The sequence below is a fragment of the Ceratotherium simum genome, chromosome 8 (genome assembly GCF_057802395.1).
Source record: "Ceratotherium simum simum isolate JZ-2026a chromosome 8, ASM5780239v1, whole genome shotgun sequence".
Lineage (NCBI taxonomy): Eukaryota > Metazoa > Chordata > Mammalia > Perissodactyla > Rhinocerotidae > Ceratotherium > Ceratotherium simum.
Window position 1 is genome coordinate 337,695 of NC_141907.1, and position 22,698 is coordinate 360,392.

At 54.8% G+C, this 22,698-nt stretch overlaps 1 protein-coding gene across 3 annotated transcripts in view; it reads right to left on the reverse strand.

The window, feature by feature from the left end:
- Positions 1-22,698, reverse strand: part of GAK (cyclin G associated kinase) — a 66,983-nt gene that overhangs the window by 34,922 nt on the left and 9,363 nt on the right. For all 3 annotated transcript variants that reach the window (XM_087434758.1, XM_087434759.1, XM_004432201.3), the window contains exons 2-11: positions 20,890-20,951; positions 20,072-20,131; positions 19,032-19,146; positions 16,026-16,168; positions 12,108-12,233; positions 7,942-8,031; positions 6,026-6,161; positions 5,570-5,682; positions 3,570-3,660; positions 1,424-1,547 (exon numbers count right to left, since the gene is read on the reverse strand). In XM_087434758.1, coding sequence (XP_087290884.1) covers positions 1,424-1,547; positions 3,570-3,660; positions 5,570-5,682; positions 6,026-6,161; positions 7,942-8,031; positions 12,108-12,233; positions 16,026-16,168; positions 19,032-19,146; positions 20,072-20,131; positions 20,890-20,951 — 1,060 coding nt within the window. The remainder of the gene's footprint in view (positions 1-1,423; positions 1,548-3,569; positions 3,661-5,569; positions 5,683-6,025; positions 6,162-7,941; positions 8,032-12,107; positions 12,234-16,025; positions 16,169-19,031; positions 19,147-20,071; positions 20,132-20,889; positions 20,952-22,698) is intronic.

The following is a 22,698-nucleotide window of genomic DNA, read 5'->3' on the forward strand; positions in this document are numbered from 1 at the left end:
CACAACCACAGCGTGCTCACACACACGCTCACAACCACAGCGTGCTCACATGCTCACACACGCTCACACACGCACACATGCTCACAACCACAGAGCGCTCACACATGCACGCACCCACCAGTGCGCTCACACCTGCACACATGCTCACACACAAGCTCACAACCACAGCGTGCTCACACGCTCACAACCACAGCATGCTCACACATGCACACGTGCTCACACAACGCTCACACATACATGCTCACACAGGCTCACAATAGCATGCTCACACCTGCACACATGCTCACACACGCTCACAACCACAGTGGACTCGCACACACACTCAGAACCACAGCATACTCACACGCACACATACGCTCACAACCACAGCGTGCACGCACACACACGCTCATGCCCACACACAACACACGTGTGGTCACACATGCGTGCGCATGCTCATACACAAATGCACACGCCTTTACCTGTGTTGCCAACAATTGTGGACACAAAACGATAACCACGGCACAAAAATCAGAATAAAGGAAGCAAGCCCAAGAAGCCCCCACGACTCGGAGGACGAGGTGATCTGCAGCAAAGGACACACATCCTGACCCCTGGACTGAGGAGAAGTGACACGTCAGCGAGAATCTCTGCTCAGCTTCCGCGGCCGTCCCCCCAAACAGCCGGAATAGGAGCAACTGCCTCCTGTCGATGCCGACGCCTTGGCCGCTGGTGGCTGTGCTGGAGACTAGGGCCAGCTGGGGCTCAGTGGCACCCGGCACAGAGCTCCCTGGGCGAAGCCAAGACCCCTCACAGGACACCATGCTTCTGGCCATGGGGACCGTGGGCCAGCATCCAAGAGGACAGGACAGCTTCCACTTCTGTTCCCCTCGACAGTCCGCTCACACGCGACTTCATTCACCCACACGCTCAAACCTACCCGGCCCATGTCCGAATGATTTGACATTTTAACTAACAGGGACGGCGGTAACAAGTCATCTCGGCACCCTACGACCGCCCCACTCCCTCCACACCATAGAACATGCACAGCGCAAACGTGAGGGGTGCTGTCACAGCAAAAAGGGACTCCGAGGCAGGGGCTCACGGCCTCCTGGGAGAGGGCGATGCTGGCCCACAGCTCTAGGAGCTCCTGCAGGCCCAGCGTCTGCACTTCTCCACTGTCTCACCAAAATGCTCTCCGTGGCAAGGGTGGAAACAAGGCTGCCGGGGCCACCGCCACCCCACAGCACAAAGCCCACCAGGGGACTGCAAGCCTGACGGCTGAGCCTGCACAGAGGGGCAGGGGTGGCGTGAGCATTGCACGTTCACCGACAGCCATGACGCCAGTTTTGCCAGGCATGGGGGCAAGGCAGTGCCCACAGATGGGAGAATCTCAAGGACCAAGAAACCACATGTACTCGCCTAGAACCTGCCCTTGACTCACCTGGCGACGGACTGGATCACCTTGGAGGACGTGTCCTTGATGTTTGTGAAGAGGCGCTCGGTGCTCCCACGCAGGATGTCCAGGAACCCGCCATAGGGCTGGTCATACTCGGCAACCACGAGGCCTGCCAGCAGAGACAAGCCTTAGGTCGCAGTGGGAGCCAGCACACCTGGGCGCTGTGCCAACCCCCACAGAGACGGGAGAGCCTAGACGACGAGAACCTGCAGCGAACTGCACTCCTGCTGACCCCAACCACCAGCGCTCCAGGGCCAAGCAGAGGAACAAGCCTGGCGGGTGGCCCCACTCTGTGCAGCACCCGCAAAATGCGTGCCCAGGCACCCCAGGCCACTCTCAGGAGGGCAGAACCTGAACACAGGCCGCGAGAGCCTGAACCTCTGGCTAGCAGGCCTTTGCGTGCACAAGGCCTCCATTCCCGTCTCCAGGACACTGACCCAGTTCACTTCCGCACTCACTGGACGCCAGCTGGGACCCCGCTGTCACACAAATGCGTGCTGAGGGGCCCAGCAAAGGCAAGGCAGCCTCCACTTGAGGCAAAGGGACACCGCGCACACAGAGGCCACAGAGGCAGAGGACGGGACGGAGAAGGCTTTGCCGGGAGGCCAAAGGAGGGGCTGGGCCCTGAAAGGCCGTGTGGCTGGACCTCAGGTGTGCTTCAGGCTGGGACTCAACCCGTCTGCAGGGGTCCAGGCTGCACCCAGATGTGAACAGATGGTAACAAAGGAAGGTGGGGCCTCAAACCCCAAGGTCCCTGGCACACGGTCTTCAAAGGCAGCTCTGGTGGCAGCAGTCAGCAGAAAAAGGGAGGCACGATACACGTGCTGCATCTGTGCTGCAGGGTCGTCTGCCAGGCCTCTCCCACGGCTTCTGTGACCCATGCAGCAACACGGGCCAGACAGCTGGGTCACAGGTAGGACAAAGGGCTGGCCACTCTCAGGCTGTTCGGCAGCCGCTAAGATGTAGCCATGCTCCACATGTGATGTTTACACTGCTCCTTCATCAGGCAGTGACCAGCCCGGCCCCAGACAAGCAACCCCACACACGTGTGGTATAAGCACGCGTGTGGTACGGTCTCGTCTCAGTGCCTCAAGAACCCACCCCCCACGGCCATCCAGGCTGCCCCACGTGCTGGGCATCCAGAGCCGGTGGTGCTGGATCCATACTGTGGACATGGAGAAGCTAGGACATGAGTCGGCTGGCTGCCAGGAGAGCTCAGGAGGACCTGGTGCTGGACTGCACACCCCAGACAGTGAGATGTGGTGGATTAGGACGGGGGCCCGTGACAGAGAAGCATATCCTGGCTTGGCCTCCCGGAACCTTCTGGGTGCGGCCACATAGAGCCCAGGCTGAGGGCTCCTCCAGGGACACAGCTGCGTCACACCAGCAATGGGTGCCCAGACCCACGCTGATACACAGCGGACATGGGGAGTTCAAACCACTCACTCAAATGCGACCTGAGTGTTGAGGACAACCCACCAGCCCCACCTCCACTCCTACAGAACCGCCCTGCCACACCCTCATTTGAGCCCCCACCTCAGATCTCTGCAGCCCTCCCTGAATCCCGTCACAGTCGCTCTGTTTCCCCACGAGGCGCCCTTCCAATGCACTCCTCCTGGCAGCCGAAGTCCGCAGCCCTGCGAGGCACGCCCTCGTCTACCTGGCCCGTGGCCAGGCCAATGGGTGACTCAGGGAGGGGCCATGGGGCACATGCATCACCTGGGCCTCCGAGGGGCTGGAGACTAAGTCAGCCACATAGGCAGGCGATAATGCCTGTGTGGTCACCCCCACAACCCTGCATGCCAGGCGCCAGGGTTTGAGCCTGCCTCCGTTGTCACAGGGTGCTGCAGAGGAGCAGCGCTGTCCTGACGGCACCAGGATGGGACAGCTGGTGCTTGCTCCTCTCCCCTAGTTCCCTGTCCTAAACCCTGGCTGGAGTGTCGACTCCGCCGAGTCCTGGGAGTTCCAGGCAATCACGAACCCAAAGGTGGCCTCAGGACCCCCAATGTGCAGCCTGTCTTGCTGCCAGGCCAAAAGCCCCACGAGAGCAAGAGGTGGGTGCCCTGCAAGAGCACAGCAGGAGTGTGGTAACCCAGGGGGCAAACCGCAGGTATAGGGCAAGGGTACTCACCTCCACTGTAGCCGCTGCTCGTGGGGCCCCCGGGAGGGGATGGCCCTCGGGACAGGGCAGCACTCCCACAGCCTCCATTCTGCTCCAGGAGCTATAAGGATTCACAAGCAAGGAGTCAACTTCTACAGAGGTCAGAGACACGCCGTTCCCCGCCAGGAAGACCTCACAGACACCGGCACACAGCGCCTGCAGTCCACACTGCTCCTCACTACGGAGGACACCAGCATGCGGCATCCACTAGCTGCAGGCACGCTGGCTACCGATGAACCCTCCTCTCTCTACCCGGTTTATTGTAAAACCCAAGGGAAGAATTTCCCAGGCTCTAAACGGTCCAGTTGAACCAAAGGGTGGGTCACAGTGACAAATGAACCTCCACTCGCAATTCTCAGGCGAATGTTGCCATGACAGAGGAGGCAGCGTGAACCTGCCCCACTCAGCCAGGGCTTGCTGCACACCCCCTGCACCTAGGCACTGCAGTCGACAGAGGACGAACGCAGCATGGGGATGAGCAGACCCTCAGGGCGGGGCGTCTGTGACCCACAGCCACCTGGGCTCAGCCAGCTCGTGGCCTCTGCCTGCTGTGGAAGCAGACCAGTGGGCTGCGCCCAGTGAGAGGCGCTGTCCTTCACGAGCGGAGCCCAGAGCCAGCGCCGCTGGAGCCTCAAGGCCCAAACCTTGGGAGAGCTGCTTGGAGCCCCTGGCAGCATCAGGACCAGGCTGGAAGCAGGGCTGCAGGACGCCTGCCCAGCCCCCCTCGAGCTCCGGCCTCAACCATGCTCAGCCTTGAACAGGTCGTAGTATCCACCGCTGCTCTTTGTATAGGTGACTTGGAAGTATGCTTTATAGTTTTTTGTGGGGTTTTAAAAAATATTCTTGTATTCTGAAGAATACACAAAGCTCAGAAAGTAAGGCGTACGTGTTATCAACTCTATGGAACATGATGAAATTTTGTCTTTCTCTGTGACCTGACAGGAGGCCAATGTTAACAGTCCGTGGATGCTTCAAGATGATACATACGCTCTGTTGGACGTAAGATAGCATACGTCCCTCAGATCAACCATGCCTTTTCTTCACAAGTTCTCAGCCTGATTTCCTTGTTTTGTCAGTTCTACAAGGAACAAAACATTTGACCGGACACTCCTCACAACTCCTCGTAAATGCTGGTAAACGTCACTCAGTATCTCTGAGCCACGTCAAGGACACGCAGATGCCGCTGGATCTGCTCGATGACTCCTTCACACGATCCTAGTTCACGACACAGCCCAGCTTTCGTGTGGCTCCACTCTGGGCTTTAGGGTCCTACTCCTGTCCTCACTCTGGGGCTCCGTCTGCTGTGCGCTGCCCCACGTGGCCTGGAGCAGAAGCTACGGAAGGGCTTTAACATCAGCAGCCACGGCTGCTGGGTTCCAGAGGTGCTAAGATCGGAATGTGCCCCTGCGCCTGTCCGTTGGCACCTCTGCCCACCCCCTGGAGAGCTCCCAGCAACACACCCAGGCCTAACCCCTGGAGGGCACATGTTCTCTGTGAAGGGCCACATGGCAGCCACGGGCTGACCTGCCTCAGAGCCACACTGCTCAGGGGTCCTCTCCTCGCCTGGCCCTTCTCTCTGAACCAGACCCATTGCCCAAGCCTTCCCGATGCTCTCTCTTCCCCACACCGATGGCCACTGTCTGACACATTGGGCCTTTGTTTCCACATCCTACCCTGGGCCCCCTGGCACGGGAACGGGCCCACGCGTTAAGTGCCTGTCAGATACAGAAACGCCGAGAGTCGTCACGGGGTGTCCCACACCCAGCTTTACTCCCGATTCCTGTGACCCCACAGGGCTGCCCTCAGTCCCGCCCTCAGAGGGACTCGGATCACCTCAGGCTGCGTGGGGGCTCCTCACTGCATGATGTTCGGGAGCCCCCTCAGAGCTGCGTCACCCGCTTTAAAGCAGATTGGGCCCTCGACATGACGCCAAGACCATGCAACCACGAGCAACACCTGGAGGGCCCTACCTCGGTGATGGGCAACTTAGGGTTCACGTTCCTGGCCGCTGCGATCTCCTGGAGCTGGTTCACCAGCTCCGTGATGGACAGCCGCTCCTCTGGGTTGACCTTCAGCGTGGCACCTGTGGCAGAGGCAGTGTGTGTCGTCCAAAGTCCTGGTGGAGGGCCTGCCCTGCTCTCGTAGAGGTGACAGACCCCCAAGGCCCTGTGTTTTACTTACATTACCAATTTTAAAAGCAAGTGAGGAAATGATGACATAAAGAGCAACAATAAAATGGAGCAAAATCATCAAATCCAACCACTGAGAGCACCATAGTCAGAGCAGCATAAGTTCACAGGGGCTGCCCCAGTGGGGCCCCACCAGAAAGCCCGTGCCAGGGAGGCTGCCACACAAGGGGCCGGGCAGGAGACAGTGCCACCCCAGACAGGACAGTGTCCTCTGTGGTCCCTGCACACAGGACTTACGGATAAGGCCATGAAACACGGAGTACCGGCTGTCGTTAGGAGGGATCGAGTACTTTCCGTTGACTATTCGAAGTTTTGCCCCATCTTCAAAAGGGTGCTGCCCGAAGCACAGCAGGTACAAGATGCAGCCCAGGGCCTGCAGGGAAGGAGAGAGGTGAGGCGGGGCAGAGGGGACAGAGGAGCCGGCTGCCCCGTCTTGGGATCCTCGAAGGCACAGTTAAGGCTGAGTCTCCGTGCCGAGCCACGCCCCGGTCTGAGCTAGGCACAGGCGGCTGCAACACTCCCCGCACTCCCCACAGCCAGCCCGCTCCTCCAGCCTCATCAGACACAGAGGACTATTGAGGTCAGAGAAGTAAAGAACTCCAATCTCTCATTTTCTGGTAAAGGGTTCTTCAAAATGAAAAGTTCTGCGTTTGAGCATCAGGGCATGTCGGCCAGGGCCTTTCTCACCCTCCAGGACAGGGTGGCTGCAGAAGAAGACCCCACCTCCACGCTGTTCAGTGTCCACAGAAGCACGAGCCAACCACCAAAGCAGGAACCAAACCTACACAGTCAGTCGGGGTTTCCACAGAACTGGCCCTGAACCAAACGTCAGTCTCTCCTCACTTCTATCCCACCACAGCACCCACCCTCGGCAACATGACGCGGGACCCATGACTGCCTCCCACCAGCATCCCATCCAGCACACGCAGACATCCAAGGAGGCCAAGCCCTAAGCGTGCAATTTCAGGTTCACCTTTTAAACTCCCATGTGCATGTGTGCGTGCGTCCTCAGGCTGGGACGTGCTGAGGGCACCCACATGGGGCCGACTGAGATTTGGAAAAGGAAGACGCAGTGTGCGGCAGCACTGGCACTGCCTCCGTTACTGAGAAAGGTTACAGCACGCAGGTCCCACCGACAGAGACCCACGTCTACAGCAGGAGCACTGGACGCGGGTCTGACAGCTGAGACCAAGAGCTTGGAGGGGTAGTGGCTCAGGGCGCTCTGGGGCTGAGGCGCCACTGTCCCTGCCCTCAGAGAAACCAGGGAGGCCAGAGGACCCCTTGGCGCGGGCAGGGCAGCACCCTGCCACTCAGGGCTGCACTCCCTGCACTCCCACACAACTCAGAAAGAAGGATCAGCAGACACCAGAGGAGCACAGCCAGGCACAATGCTCACCCCACACAGGGACCGCCCTCCGTCGATGGGGCAGGGCCTCAGAGAGGCGAAGGAGGAGCGTCACCTGGGCATCCAGCCCAGCCCTCACTCTGAGACTGCCCCCATCCTGGGTGTCAGACCCCAGCTCTCACTCTGAGACCCCTCCAACCTCTTACTCTGAGATCCCCCCAACCTGGCTGTCAGACGCCAGCTCTCACTCTGAGACCCCTCCAACCCTTCACTCTGAGATTCCCCCCAACTGGGGTGTCAGACCCCAGCCCTCACTCTGAGACCCCTTTAACCTCTCACTCTGAGACGCACCCCCCAACCCAGGCATCAGACCCCAGCCCTCACTCTGAGACCCCCCACTCTGGGCGTCAGGACCAGCCCTCACTCGGGCCCTCACCAGGCTGGCATAAAGCTCCAAGGCTGTCTGGGATGTCCAGCGTCTGGCCATGAATCCCCAGGACCTCGGAGGGGCTCTGACCAGGAGAGCTCAGGTGCAAGCCTGAGGCAGCAGACCTGTCGTGGGCACGACGCCCAGGCAGGACCCTGTGCCGATTCTGCTCCACGCTGACACCCCATCCAATTTCTACTTGGTCCACCTCCACCAACAACAGTCACAAGTGACTCTCCAGAAAATGAAGAAAAAATGAAAAGAAAAAGAAAAAAGAAGGGAGACCAAGGGGAACGTGGCCTCTTGAGCCATGGCGGCTAGAACCTGAGCCCGAGAACCTGTGCGGCAGGGCTGCTCGGCACCACAGGGGTGCAGCCTCACCCAGATGTCCTGTTTCTCGCCGATCGGGAAGTTCGAGTACAAGTCCACGATTTCTGGCGTCCTATACATGGGTGTTGTGTTCCTGGTGATCTGAAGAAAAGACAAAGACACTTCAAAGGAAAAGTTACAGCCAAGTAATATTTTTTATTTCGCATCAATGCCCTGCAACTTTCCAAAATACACTGCAGGACGTTTATGACAATGCTCATTTACATCCCACTGTGTTCCAGAAAGATCTCAGGCTGCTCACCTCCCTCCTGACCCCCTCTGCCGCCCATCTCCAGAGTCACTCATCTCGTCCACCTCTCATGGCCTCCAGTGTTTGCTGAAGCAGCCACGCCACAGCACACAACATGGCGTCCCAGCTGTTTGTTCACAGAAGTGGGCCTCACTAACAGGAAACCTAATCCAGGGTGGCGCACACAAGCCAGCTTCGCATGTGAACGGAAGCACTGAGCTAAAAGGAGCTTCCTGACGAGTTCTTGTAGACAGAGAACCTTCTGTGACGGGAGGGAGGACTACACCAGTTACCTGTTGGGTCAGATCCTTACGTGAAAGACCCTGAGACCACGTACGAGGGCGGAACATGTGACAGACGAGCAGCCAGTGGGCACAGCACAGGGAAAGTGCGTCCCAGGGCACAGCAAACACACAAACGCCGACCCACGGCTGCGGGTTCCAGGGAGACGGTGAACAAACAGTGCCCCGACATCGAGGACAGGCAGCGTGATCAACTCTCTCCACCTGAAGACCTACTCTGCACGAGTAAACACCCTGAAGAGGTCAGCCACAGGCTGGGAAAGCATGCATGTGAGACCCCATGCCAACAGAGGGCTCATGAGCAGACCAGTCAGTAACTCCTGCAAGTCCTCAGAAATACACAAGACCCCATCGAAAGTTGGCAAGGGCCTTGAGCAGGCCCTCAGAAGACCACACTACAGTGCTCAGCCTAGGCAGGACTCGCCCAGAGCACTAGGAGGGATGGAGGCCAGGGCACCATGTGGCCCAGAGGTGAGAACAGGGAAGAGTCCACATGGGAAGAGTCATCAAGCAGGGCCAGCCCCGTGGCTTAGCGGTTAAGCGCATGCGCTCTGCTACTGGCGGCCCACGTTCGGACCCCAGGCGCGCACCGATGCACCGCTTCTCCGGCCATGCTGAGGCCGCGTCCCACATACAGCAATTAGAAGGATGTGCAACTATGACATACAACTATCTACTGGGCTTTGGGGAAAAAAAAAAGGAGGAGGATTGGCAATAGATGTTAGCTCAGAGCTGGTCTTCCTCAACAAAAAGGGGAGGATTAGCATGGATGCTAGCTCAGGGCTGATCTTCCTCGCACAAAAAAAAAAAAAAAAAAAAAAAGGGTCATCAAGCTGTATGCTGATGATTCTGCGCTGTTGTGTGAATCTGAGAAACTTCCGTTAAAAACTATTTTCTGTAGCTCAACGTGTGGCATTAACCCTTCAACCCAGCAATGGCACTTCTAGGACTGCACACTGACAGCATGAGGAAACACGTGCAGGCTGCAGACTGTGCAAGACACTGCACACACGTGACCACGGGCAGAAGGTACTGCCTGGAGAGACCAGGGCTGTACAAAACAGACATGAGGGGCCGGCCCAGTGGCGCAAGCGGTTAAGTGTGTGCGCTCTGCTGCGGCGGCCCGGGGTTCGCTGGTTCGGATCCCGGGTGCGCACCGACACACCGCTTGGCAAGCCATGCTGTGGCAGCGTCCCATATAAAGTGGAGGAAGATGGGCACGGATGTTAGCCCAGGGCCAGTCTTCCTCAGCAAAAAAAAAAAAAAAAAAAAAGAGGAGGATTGGCAGATGTTAGCACAGGGCTGATCTCCTCACAAAAAAAAAAAAAAAAAAAAAAAAACCCAGACACGATGCGGTCACAAAGGAAATGAAGACGACCCCAGTGCAGTCGTGTGGACTGACTCAGGAGACACCCGAAGTGAAAGAGCCAACAGGAGCCAAGAGAGCGTGCATAGCGTGAGATGGGGAGTGGGAAACGCACATCCCTCTGCTCATCTCTGGAGAAAGAGACTCAAGAGGCAAGCAGGAAACCGTGCAGTGGGACCTGGAGGATGCGAGACTGAGGAGCGTGGGGATGCGGGAGCTCTGCTTTCAGCTAAACTCTTCTGTAAACCTGGACCTGCTCAAAAAGTAAAGTCCATCAATTCCAAAATAAGACAAAACAATAAAAGATAAATCCAAACGTACAGGCACATCTCATTTTATTGCAGTCTGCAGATGTCAGGCTTTTTACAAATTGAAGGTTTGTGGCAACCCTGCATCGAGCAAGTCTATTGGAGCCATTTTTCCAGCACCATCTGCTCACTTCGTGCCTCTGTATCACATTTATTCTAGCAATGAAGTATTGTTTAATGAATGTATATCGTTATTTTTTGGACACAATGCTATTGCACACGTATTAGACTACAGTATAGTGTAAACATAACTTCTATATGCACTGGGAAACCAGAAGCTTCGCATGACTCGCCCTCACTGCCATATCTGCTTTACTGCAGTGGTCTGGAACGAGCCCACACTATCTCCAAGGTACACCCATATTTCAAATGAGTAACAAAACCCCCCTGAAGGAAAGGTAACAGATCCAGGAACTTCTAAGCACAGCGCCGTCGGCATGTCCTTGGTCTGGGTTGCAGCGGGGGTGGCAGAAGAACCACAAGTAAATCCTGAATTCCTTTGAGATTTGTCTTTTCTGGTAACCCTGGACTCCCAATGTACAGCAGGACTGATGGGGTAGAGGCACACGCTGATGCTGTTGGGGCTGGGCTGTTGCTGAGAAAGAGGGACAAGCAGATGTAGGATGGGAGCAAGAAGCCTATGGGACAGGCTGGAGGAGGGGTCAGCATGGATGCGTGATCTCTAGAAGGACATACATGTAGATAGGCACGCGGCGTGAGCTAACATGCAGGCATGTGGCTGTACGTGCAGTCCACTGGAAGCGTAGACACCAAGGCAGACGCACACACCTCCGCCAGAGCTTCATCTCCTCTGAGGAACAGGTGATGCCGGGGCCACGCAGGGCAGGTACCTGCTGAGGCCGGAACATCCTGCTGTTCCAGAAAGTAGACAGGTGCTCCAAAATGATGGGAGCATGTCAAATACAGGAGCCAGCGTGAAGCACATCCAGGGCATTTTAGCACCAAAATAATTCCCGACACACTGAATGATGAACCATGAGAACAATGGCACCCACAAGTCCTTATGAACAATCAACAGATGAGAGGCTCCCACAACCGCAGTGTAGAAGGCGGCTGGGGGTAATGCAAGGCTGGGAGAGGCAGAGAGGTCTTCATGCACCCCACAGGGTAAGCAGACTGCACCTTGACTGGAAGAGCAAAGCAACCATCACCCAAAAACACTGTGTACCTGACAGTGCGGACAGCCGCATGACTCTGTACATCTGCTCCAACTACTCAACGGGGACGCAGAGCCCCTGGAAGTGGTGACAAAACTACACAAACCAGCCCCCTGACGAGGACCGAGGCTCCTTCCTGTGCTTCAGTTCAGCCTCAGCCACAGCCACACTTCCAACACCACTAAGCTCCACCAGCCGACTCGGAGAGAAGCCCGGTTTGGAGCATTAACATGGATATCACTTCACTGGGAATGTGATAGATGCTCTGACACAAAAGTGAGAACTCAGTGGGTTTGGGATGACCTGGCACACATCTCCAATTTAATAACAGGGCTCATGGGGAGGACAGAACCTTCCCTGGACGAGCGCTGTATGCTGCAGGTGACAGGCAGCGGGTCACGGACGCCTGTGCACCAACAGGGGAAGGGGCCTGCACTTCCCTCTGGTCTGGGCTGTGATGCAGATGCCACGGACGCAGGGAGAGGGAGCAAGTGCTCCGCGCCAACCTGACCTCCGGGCAAGCTTCACATTTAACACATTCAGAGGCAGGTTTGGGATGAGCTGAGTGACAGAGACGCAAGGCAACATTCCAATACGCTGCTTCCTGCCCACAAATGAGCCGCGAGGGCAGGCTGTCAGGAACAGGGCGGGCCCTCACAGTGGCCCTGGGAGCGGGTGTGGGTCTGGTCGGTCGGGCTCACAGGACACACTGCACAGCCACAGTCAGAGAATCCCAGTGGCTGAGGAGAGACACCGCCCGGCCCCACTGCTCACCTCCTCCTCCACCAGGGCCCGCTTCTGGGCGCTCCAGCTGTAGTCAGGGTAGTGCAGTATGGTTGTGGCGCTGCCAAAGTCACACAGCTTAATGGTCCCCTGGTTACTAAGCAACAAGTTTTCAACCTGCAAAATGCCAGAAGACAGTACTCATGAACTTGGGGAGCGGACAGAGACAGGGCTGTGGGATAAACACAGTGGGAATTATCAAAGGCAGGAGAGGCCACTGGGCAGGGAGCGGCCTGAGGGGCGGGAGGGTCCACAGAAAGGTCAGCAAGGGGCTCTCCTCCAGCCAAGGGAAAAAGGCAGTGTCTAACTCCTTTCTGATCAGAATCAGTACATGTACCTTTAAAAATGGGCAATTCAGAAAATAAAAGAAAGAATGATTCAATCAAAGATAACTTCCAATTAACAATGTGGGATATACAAGGAAAGTCATTAGAAAAGTCAGTTAGAAGATGAAAAAAATTAACGTACCACTTGGAAATTATCAAAGTGATCAAGAACTTAAGAAGAAATCTAACAAAAGATATATAAAAGACCTCCTACTCAGAAAACTGTAAGTAACTGAGATAAATTTTTAAAATCCAAGATACACAGGAAACTAGACCACACTCTTAACACGAAAGGCACAGATCTGCCCCAATCCCTCCAGGGTCGCGATCTACCGTCCTGGAGCCAATTCAGCCCCTGCCTGCTTCTGTACAGCCCACAGGCTAAGAACGGCTTTTATGTTTTTAAGTGGTTGGGAAAAATCAAAGGGAGACTAATACTTCCTGACACAGGTCCACAAGCAGCTTTACTGGCTGTGGCTGCTTCTGTGCTACACAGCAGGGTTGGCAGAGACTGCATGGCCCAAAAAGCCAAAATGTTTAAAGCCTGGCCCTTTATAGAAAGAGCTTGTCGACCCTTGCTCTAGGGAGAGTCAAGGCAATTCCAATCAAATTCCCAAAAGTTTTTTGGGTTCAACCTGAAAAACTGATTCAAAAATTTAGTGGAGAGACACACAGAGCCAAAAAGAACCCCCCAATCCCAAGAACCAGATTTAAGCCATATTGTGAAGCTCTGGCAAGTAAGGCAGAGGGGCACCAGGACCAACCAACGGTGCAACAGGAAGATCCAGTGAGCGCCACACCCACGGCGAGGTGGCACCACAGGACGTGGGCACATGTCAGCCATGCAGCCAAGGAGCTGGGAGAGGAGAAAGAAGGCCCCACGAGGAACCAAGGAAGACCTGCCCCAGCGCAAAGGCAAACACAGATCTTCCAGGACAACGTGCCGGAGGGTGACGAGTCCTCAACAGGATAGGAGCACAGACGTGATGACGGCTGACAGACACTCCACTGAAAAGAGAGCATCCTCATCAAAGACACGAACCATCACGAGTGAAAACGCAAGCCATGGAGGAGACACACTCGCCACACATAACCCACACAGTGAGTCTCCGGGAAAGCAACAATGACTCCGTGGGAAACCAGGCAGAGGCTCTAACAGGAACATTCCGAGGAGGAAACCCAAGCTCCCACAAACACGAAGATGGTCAACTGCATCAACAGGAAGCAAGTGCAGCTCCAACCACGAGCATGCACCACACCAGCGCCGAGATTAAAGGCCCGCCAACACCAAGGGCCCACAGGGCGCAAGCACAGGGACCACCAGGTGCTGCTGGGGGCACAGTCCCAGCAAAGACGCACACACTCGCCAACACTCTATGGAGGACGCAAGCGCCCACGGACCAGAGCACAGGACAAGGACGTCCAGAGGCCCAGAGCAGCACTGTTGGCTACAAACACGGGAAACAGGGATCAGGCACGTGAAGTGAGCTCCTATGACGCTCACTCCACTAAGCGTGGGCTACACAGGACAAACAAACCTTAAACTCCTAACACTGAGCCCAACACCTGATACAAAGATATGAATGAGAAGTGGGACAGCCCGAGTGGGACCACGGGCTCTGCTGTCCCCCGTGTCCGGCCTGCCCCTCCACAGAGCGCCACTCTAGGACTCCCGTGGACAGACCATGGAGACACCTGGAGGGAGGCCCGGCACTGCTGTGGGCCGGCTGCCATGGTCCCCTGGCGCACACCGGGCACTTAGAAGACACAGGATATCAAACCCAGGCCAAGCTCACGAACACTGATTCTTTACTAACTTTGTCCTCCTAGTTTTTTACTTCCCTTAACAAAAACTACACATGCACAAGCATGTGCCTAACACATAAACCAGAAGAGTCTTGATGCCCTAGGAAAATTCACGAGCCCCCAGTGGCAGAGAAAGGCCTTCCCATTTGCAGGACCACCGCTGCCCATGCGTCCTGGACGTGCCCCTCGCAGCTCTGTGCACGTCCCCCCAACAAGCCCCTCGCAGGGTCCAGGGAGGTGGTTCCCAACCCCACGGGTTTCTGCAATGGGGGTACCTGCCAACTAGTCACCTGAAACCAGGCCTCTCAGATTCAGGGGACAAAATAAAAAGGTCAGGTTCACCCAAGGTTCAAATCTGATCGAAGACACCACCCCCACAGACAGGATGGTAGTGACTCCCGGCCACTCAGGCATCCAAGGAGGAGCCTGCCCTGGCGGGTGGGGTAGGATGAGACTGAGAAGGGGGAACCACAGCTGCCCCTGCCCCATCCGGGGGAGGGCGCTGCTCCAGGTCAGCGAGGTTTAAGGGCCATCACACTTGGGGAAAACCGCAGAAAGCTGGCCACAGACTGGACATGAGATAACACTGAGGGGTATTTAAATTTTGCTGAAGCAACAATGGTGTTTTGGTTGTATAAGAAAACATCCTTATTTTCCCAAAGTCGAGTAGAAGTCTCTGGGAGTGAAATGGCATGAGGTCTGGGGTCTGCTTTGAAATTCTTCAGCAAAAACCTGTGCCAGCAAGTAGGACAAGGGGGGCTGCTGCTACCCCAAGGCGTGGCCAGAGCTGGCGCACAATCTTCGTGGATGCCACATAATTTTTTCACAGAGTCTTGGGTTTTCAGAGACACAATGGGGGAATAAAAACTTGGCCATAACCCAGGAGAAGACATTTGCAGCACATATAACTTAAAAAAGACTGTCGTGAGAACATACAAGGAGCGCCAATGAATCAAAAATAACCTAATAGACAAAAAACAGAAAAAAAGGCAAAAAACGAAGAGTAAGTTAACTGAAGAATGAGGCACTAACTACTCCATCATGCCTGGGCAGAAACACCCAGCCTGGTTATCATCAGGAAACGGCAAGGGCCCAACCCAGCGGCATTGCCAGCAACACCAAAACAGGCAGCTCCGAGTGTGGCCGGCCAGGGCGATGGCCAAGGGGACAGGCCTAGCTGCCGCAGCACAGCCCAGCCCAGAGGCCCTGCTGTGTGTCAGCACCTCTGCAGCACTCCTCACTGCAGGATGGCGAGCCCGTGGGGAAACGCAGGCAGTGGCACCCGGCAGAGCCCCAGCGGGCATCGGCTCCACACGGTGCAGCAGCAAGAGCAATCAAGAGGAGCAGTCGCTTTCCTCCTGGTTCCACAAAGCGGAAAGAAGGGAGCACTGTGGGCTGAGAATTCCCACAGCTGCGAGGGTGGGAAGGCGGGGTGAAGTGGTGGCACGCCCACCCACAGCGGGGAGGAAATAGCCTGACCACAGGAAATGGCGGGAACCCTGAGGAGGCCCCGGGTCGCAGGAGGGCCACTGGGCATGACAGGCTTCCAGGATCCCGGAGGGCGGGGGGGGGCATCCACCTGCATCCGCAAAGTTGGATGCTGTGGAGAGAGGGTTCTTGTCACTACTTCAAGGGAGAAGCTTCCAGAAAATCCACTTTCACATTAAGAAGCTCCTACGCTGGTCATTCCCAACCTCTGTGGTACAGCCATTACACACCTCACTGCTCAGGAGCGTGGACACCCTGACCAGTGGTGGAGGGGAGCCGGGAGGCCTACCTTGAGGTCTCTGTGGACGATGGGCGGCTTCTGCCTGTGCATGTGCTGCACCGCCCTGCACGTCTGATAGAAGATCTTCAGGACGGTGTCACACGAGAGTGGACCTTTAGATTCACCTTTCCTCAAAAATTCCACCAGCTGCCCTAAAAGAGACAATTCACATCACCACGGAGCTATAAATGCTAGACCCACCTCAGGCCGGCACAGCCACACAGCCTCACCCACTGCCCTTCTGAGCCCACCACGGGAGACTGCCCCGCCTCTCCATGGCAGGCACAGGGGAAGGGATTTGTCAGCTAGGCCTTACACTACGCAGCCCCTGGAGACAGAAGCAACACTTCCAGGAAACTGCCCAGACGGGAGTGTGGTGGAAAGGCAACCACCACGGGACGGGATGCACTCCAGCTAGAGCCCCCTGGGGAAGGACACCTGCTGCCCCACGCAGAGCACGCACAAGGCCGCCAAGAAAAGCATCACAGACCCTTACCACTCGGAGTCAGGCTGACACAGCAGCTACAGGAGAAACCACCCAAGACACGCACATCTTTTCAATCTCTCTAGTGAAATCACAGCGACGTTTCCTCAGGTTGTCGACACACGGGCTTATCTCAGGAACCGTGCATTCCATACCAAACGCACAGACTGTACGTGGAGCGGAGCATGTGCTGGGAGCACAGACGCAGACGGCAAGGCTCTGGGCCCCCCTTCTGACCCCAGGACACCACCCTCAGGGGCTCCCCACACCTCTGTAGCCCAGGGACCCCAGTCCTTCTGTGACTGGCTCCAGCCCAGACCAATGAAGCCAGGACCCTCTGGTGGAGGGCTGGCTGGCTCCTCTATGACTGCATGTCGTCTACCAGGGACACCTACCTTCATGCCTTGAGCGCCAGATCCACAGGCTGCCCACAGTCCATACACCCCAATACCCCCAATCCTGTTCTTACCCTGGACGTCCTGAAGCATGGCACCATCCACAGAGCCTCTTCTGAGAGCCCACCCTCTCCTTGGCCCTGCGCTGCTCCCTCCCTGGTCCAGGCCCCAGGCTGCCTCAGCTCCTGCGCTCCCCAGACCCTCCCACTTGATGCAAAACCAAGGTCATTGGCACACCCGTGATCGACACTCACCACTCCTGCCGTGCCCCCCATGCTCACTCCCCTCCAGCCACACGCCTCCTTCTTGTCCCCGCCTCAGGAACTCTGCACATGCTGCTCCTCGGCTGGGAGGGCCTCCCTCCCTCACTTCCTTCAGCACCAGGCTCACACATCAGCGGCCAGGGAGCCACCTTTGCTCAGCCCGTTGAATGTGCACCCCCTTTCCCTAGCCTCATTTCTCCCCAACAGTTGGAACTACCTCACCCCTGACTGGACTTGGGTTGGGGTCTATTTGCTTTGCCTGGGTGAGTCACTGAACCCCTGTGCCTGCACACAGCAGTGCCAAAAGACACTATTATTCTAACTGCTCTAGAGGGGGCATAAGGCTTGGGGTGACGACGTGGACTCCTCATACTTCTGTGATGTTTGGGTTTTTGACATAACTGCATTCACCTCTACAACGTTTAAAACAGAGGGAATCGGCAGCTCAGGATCTGCACGTTCTGGCCCACCGACCCCTGCCTGCCGTAGTCTCTGCTTTGGTGACCTAGCCCCCAGGGCCACCTCTGCTAGGCTCACGCCAGATGTGGGGCAATGCCGTGCACCAACACTCACGGTGGAGAAGAGGTACATGTCACAAAAGGGATGCCAGTGACAGACCTCGTGGTGTCAATCTACACACAACTGCGAGCCTTTAAGTGGGAACAGGTAAGAGCAGTGGTGTGAAAAGATGCCTGACGCAGCAAGCGTTTCCAAGGAAAAGCATGTCTCGTGAAAACCCGTTTTTATAAGCACCTATACACTGCTGTTTTTTCAACAAGCGTGTACTTTTGTAATTAGAAACAATAATAGTAAACACCCGTTAAGTGGAAGAACAGTGACACCAGAACTGAGCCCGGTGAATTGGCACCTACACCGCCCAGCTCTGTGGCTGGAGAAGAAGCAGGGACCTCCAGGAGTGGTGAGTATAACCGGTGCCCCATCCAGTTTCTAACCCCACTCCCGCTGGGAGCCCAGGGCTTCCATGCCCTGTCAGAGACCCCACCTCATCAGTCCCTCATGCTGGCGTACGGCTGCCTGCCTCCCTCCGTAACAGCTCCTCAGCGGTGGCAGCGACCCCCGGAGGAGCATGTCTGTGGGCGCACTGGCCCAGCTGCTCGGGGTGCATCCCCCTAGGGAGTTGCCTGCCTCAGTCTCCTCTGCTGCTCCCCTGGCCTCCTCTTTCCCCACAGGCACTGCTGGTGACCACTGCTGGTCACAACGTCCGGTGAGTCCGGTCCCCAGCTCTGGGCCCTCCCGGCCAGGCCTCTGCACCCACTGGCCATACAAGTCCTGCCCCAACACCTTTCTCTGTAAGTTACACCATTCAGCATCACCCATTAGACAGCGAGCTCCAGGAGGAGGGCGGGCCCTCCACCTCACCCACTGCTGTGTCAACCCCAGTGGCGCCGAGCACAAGGTAGACGCTCAGTGCATGGACAGGCCCCGATCCTGCACGGGGCACGTGCTGCTTCCATTGTAGACAGACACTCAGCTTTGCCTCAGGAGCCAGGCACCAACGTCTGACCCCCTCACACTCGGCACCATTCAAGGTCACTCACGTAGACCACTCTGCCCCTAGAACTCTCTGCAAGACACCCAGCTCCCTCCCACTCCTGTCAATGGACTAGGGAATCTTCCTTCCTTCTGCAGCAAGAACACAACAAGTGCGAGTGACCCTGAGTAGGTCACGTGCCCTCAGGGGCTAAGGCAGCTGCCCAGCTCACACAAGTCCACCTCTCTGGCCTCGCCTGACAGCCAGCCCTGCTCTTCCCATGACGACCAAAGCGTTTCCCGGGAGAGAAGGGGCTGGGAATATTTCACAACTGCTCAAACATGTGAGAAAGCCACGGCTCCGACTCCAAAGGAGCTTTACCTCTGCAGAGCTCAGTGAGCAGAAGGAACTCGGCCTGCCCAGTGTCCGACTCCTCTTTTCCTATTGACGCTGCGGAACAAAACTGGACAATATTGGGGTGGCCAGAAAGCTTTTTCTGCAGGCGTCTTGTTAAAGGAGAATGCGTTAAGTCTGCACATTTAAAAACAAATATATATGATATTAAGACATCAAAGGCAGACACTGAATCAAATCACCTTGGGACCTCAGCATGTCAGAGCAGAGCAACAGGGGAGAGCAGGCGGAGGCAGATGCAAGAGGGACGGGGGATGGGGATGGAGACCACCATCAGGCTGACACACACCTGACCACAAGCCATGCAGGACAGCAGGCAGAGGACGTGGTGTGGTGCGAGAGGCCACGAGGAGTGAACGGATCCACTGGAACCTCAGCGAGGCGAGCACCCTCAGGCTTAGGCGCCAGTGGGCTCACAGTGGGCAGAGCTTCAAGAGACAAAAGAGAACAGATTCTGACAGCAAAGGGCAAGACCCCAGCTCAGGCAGAACATGTGCTGGAGTGGAGGGCAAGCAAGAAAAGCCCCACAAAGCCACCAACTGTGCAGGACCCATGGCTGGAGTGCTCTGGGCAGGGTGAAAGGGAGACCAGGGCAGCTGATCAGGAGAAGTGACACTGAGGCCCAATGGAACCAAGCCTGGCGAGGGGCCCTGCAACAGCCATCTGCACATCTCTTGGCCAGGCACCATGGGCTGTGGCAGGTCATAAGGGGCAGATGAGGGGCAGGGCGCAGGGGAATGGTCCACTCCCTAGACATGGAGACCTGGTCGCAACAACAGCTCTACCCCCAAAGCTGCTGAACCTCTTACTGTCACCCTGGGAGTGAAGGACAAGGAAGAAAGCTCCTTTTTACTAGAAACAGTCTACAGGTAAGTCCAGTAAAAGCAAAAGGCCAATTTGAGGACATCAAAAAGAACATCAGAGAGTGGCCTCGTGGCAGCTGGAACCACAGCTTGACACAGCCTCCCTCCATGACGTACTCGCTCTCAGCCCCAGGAAAAGGATACCATAAAACAAACTTCCTGAATGATGGCTCTGTTCTTTTCCTCTTCATTGGACAATAATCTCTGTATCGAGAAATAACATATAAAAAAGATTAAAGACTGTTTATCTTTCCACTCCACATCCCAAAGAAAAACACAATGCATCTAAGAGTTTGACCTGCCGAACTGTATTCTAATATCTGACCTGTGTAAAAACTTGACAGAAGGTTAAAGACCCTTGAAGATGGTCCTTTATCATTCAAGGACACAAGAAAAACTAAAAATAGGAGGCTCTTCTCCAAATACACTAGAGTAAAATAAGACAATCAAGGAAAATGAGACAAGACACTAGCAGAGATGTGGGTGTACGTTCTGATCCCCAAAGTCAAAGTGAGCACCCTGGCCCTTCTAGCTGAGCCGCACAGAGAACAGGCCCACTGCACCCCACAGCCACAGCCGGGCCTTCTGCCATGTCTCAGGACAAAACCACAAGGGCCTGCCCAGCACCCAAGATGGTCCAGACGCCCCCCTTACTGTGACCCCAACTGATAGATATGCTGTGGACACACATTTACACGAGTGGCTTTTGGCACTGTGAGGTCACTCTTCTCCCCTAGGCAGCCCTCCAAGTCCTTGCCCCAAAGTTGGGAACTATGGCTTTACAGTCCTCTAAAGCTGCTGATTGCTTCACCATCAGAAGAAAAAATAGGACAAACAGACACAGACTGTAATGGAGAAACATAAACTAAATAACAGGGATAAACCTCGAAAACACTGTTACTTAGAGATTCCCTTTAAAAGAAACACGAAGCCAACATAAAAATGTTGTCATCCTTTATTACCTTTAACGCATACTCTCTGCCACTTTCAAGATCTTGAGCTTCATATACAAATGCGAACCCTCCTGAAAATTAGAAAAATACACATATCAGTTCAGTGCTATGATTTTATTTATTTATTTATTTTTTTTTTTTTTAATTTTTTGTGAGGAAGATGAGCCCTAAGCTAACATCCATGCCAATCCTCCTCTTTTTGCTGAGGAAGACCGGCCCTGAGCTAACATCTATTGCCAGTCCTCCTCCTCTTCTTCTCCAAAGCCCCAGTAGATAGGTATATGTCATAGTTGCACATCCTTCTAGTTGCCGTATGTGGGACACCACCTCAGCATGGCCAGGCGAGCGGTGCGTTGGTGCGCGCCCGGGATCCGAACCCAGGCCACCAGTAGCAGAGCACACGCACTTAACTGCTGAGCCACAGGGCTGGCCCCCTATGATTTTATTTAACATTAAGCTTTAAAAATATTTTTACTGGGGCCGGCCTGGTGGCACAAGCGGTTAAGCGCGTGCGCTCTGTTGCCGCGGCCTGGGGTTCGCCGGTTCGGATCCCAGGCGCGCACCGACGCACCGCTTGGCAAGCCATGCTGTGGCGGCGTCCAATATAAAGTGGAGGAAGATGGGCATGGATCTTAGCCCAGGGCCAGTCTTCCTCATCAAAAAAAAGAGGAGGATTGGCAGATGTTAGCTCAGGGCCAATCTTCCTCACCAAAAAAAAAAAAAAATATTTTTACTATTGGATAAAGACGACGTGGTATATATATATATCATGGACTACTATTCAGCCATAAAGAAAGACAAAATCGTCCCATTTGCAACAACATGGATGGACCTGGAGGGTATTATGTTAAGCGAAATAAGCCAGACAGAGAAAGACAAACACTGCATGATTTCACTCACATGTGGAAGATAAACCAGCACACAGACAGACAGAACTGTTTGGTGGTTACCAGGGGCAAGGGGGGTGAGGGGTGGGCACAAGCGGTGGAGGGATGCCTTTATATGGTGACTGACAAACAATGTACAACAAAAATTTCACAATAAAAAAAAATATTTTTACTAAGTAAAACACAAACCAGACTTGTGGCTAGCAATTTATTTTCCACAAAAATAATGGCCCCAATTTATATAATACTGCCTTTTAAATATCCTGCTTCAGAGGCAGGAAGGAAATAAACATAGGAACAGAGATCACTGAGGGAAAAACATGGAGGAAATCAACAAAACCAAGGCCAGTTCTCTGCACGTAAATAAATGATATTGCTAAATTCTAGACAGATTGATCAGAGAGCAAGAGAGAGTGAGAAAGAGAGATTGACAGAAGACAAATTACCAATTTCTAGAAAAAAGCAGACAGCACTGCTCTGATGGCCCAAAGAGAAAAAGACATTAAAAGTACAGACTAATATCACACATGAACATGGAAAAAGAATTCTCAACAAATTCTTAATTCTAAATAAAACAAAATGTTAGCAAATCAAACCCACCAATATATAAAAAAGGATAATACATCGTAACTAAGTAGAGTTGGTTTAACATTTGAAAATCAGTGTAATTCTATTGTTTTTAGGTTTAATTTGCTTAGCTTTTTCTAGCTTCCTACAGTGGAAAATTATATTGTGAAATTAAAAACTCTCAGCAAACTAGGACTAGAAGGAAACGTGCTCAACCTCATAAAGAGCATCTATGAAAGACCCACAGCTAACATCACGCTCACTGGTGGAAGGCTGAGTGCTCTCCCCCGAGATCAGGGACAAGGCAAGGACGGCTCTACCACTGCGATTCAGGGTCGTACTGGAAGGCCCAGCCAGTGCAGTC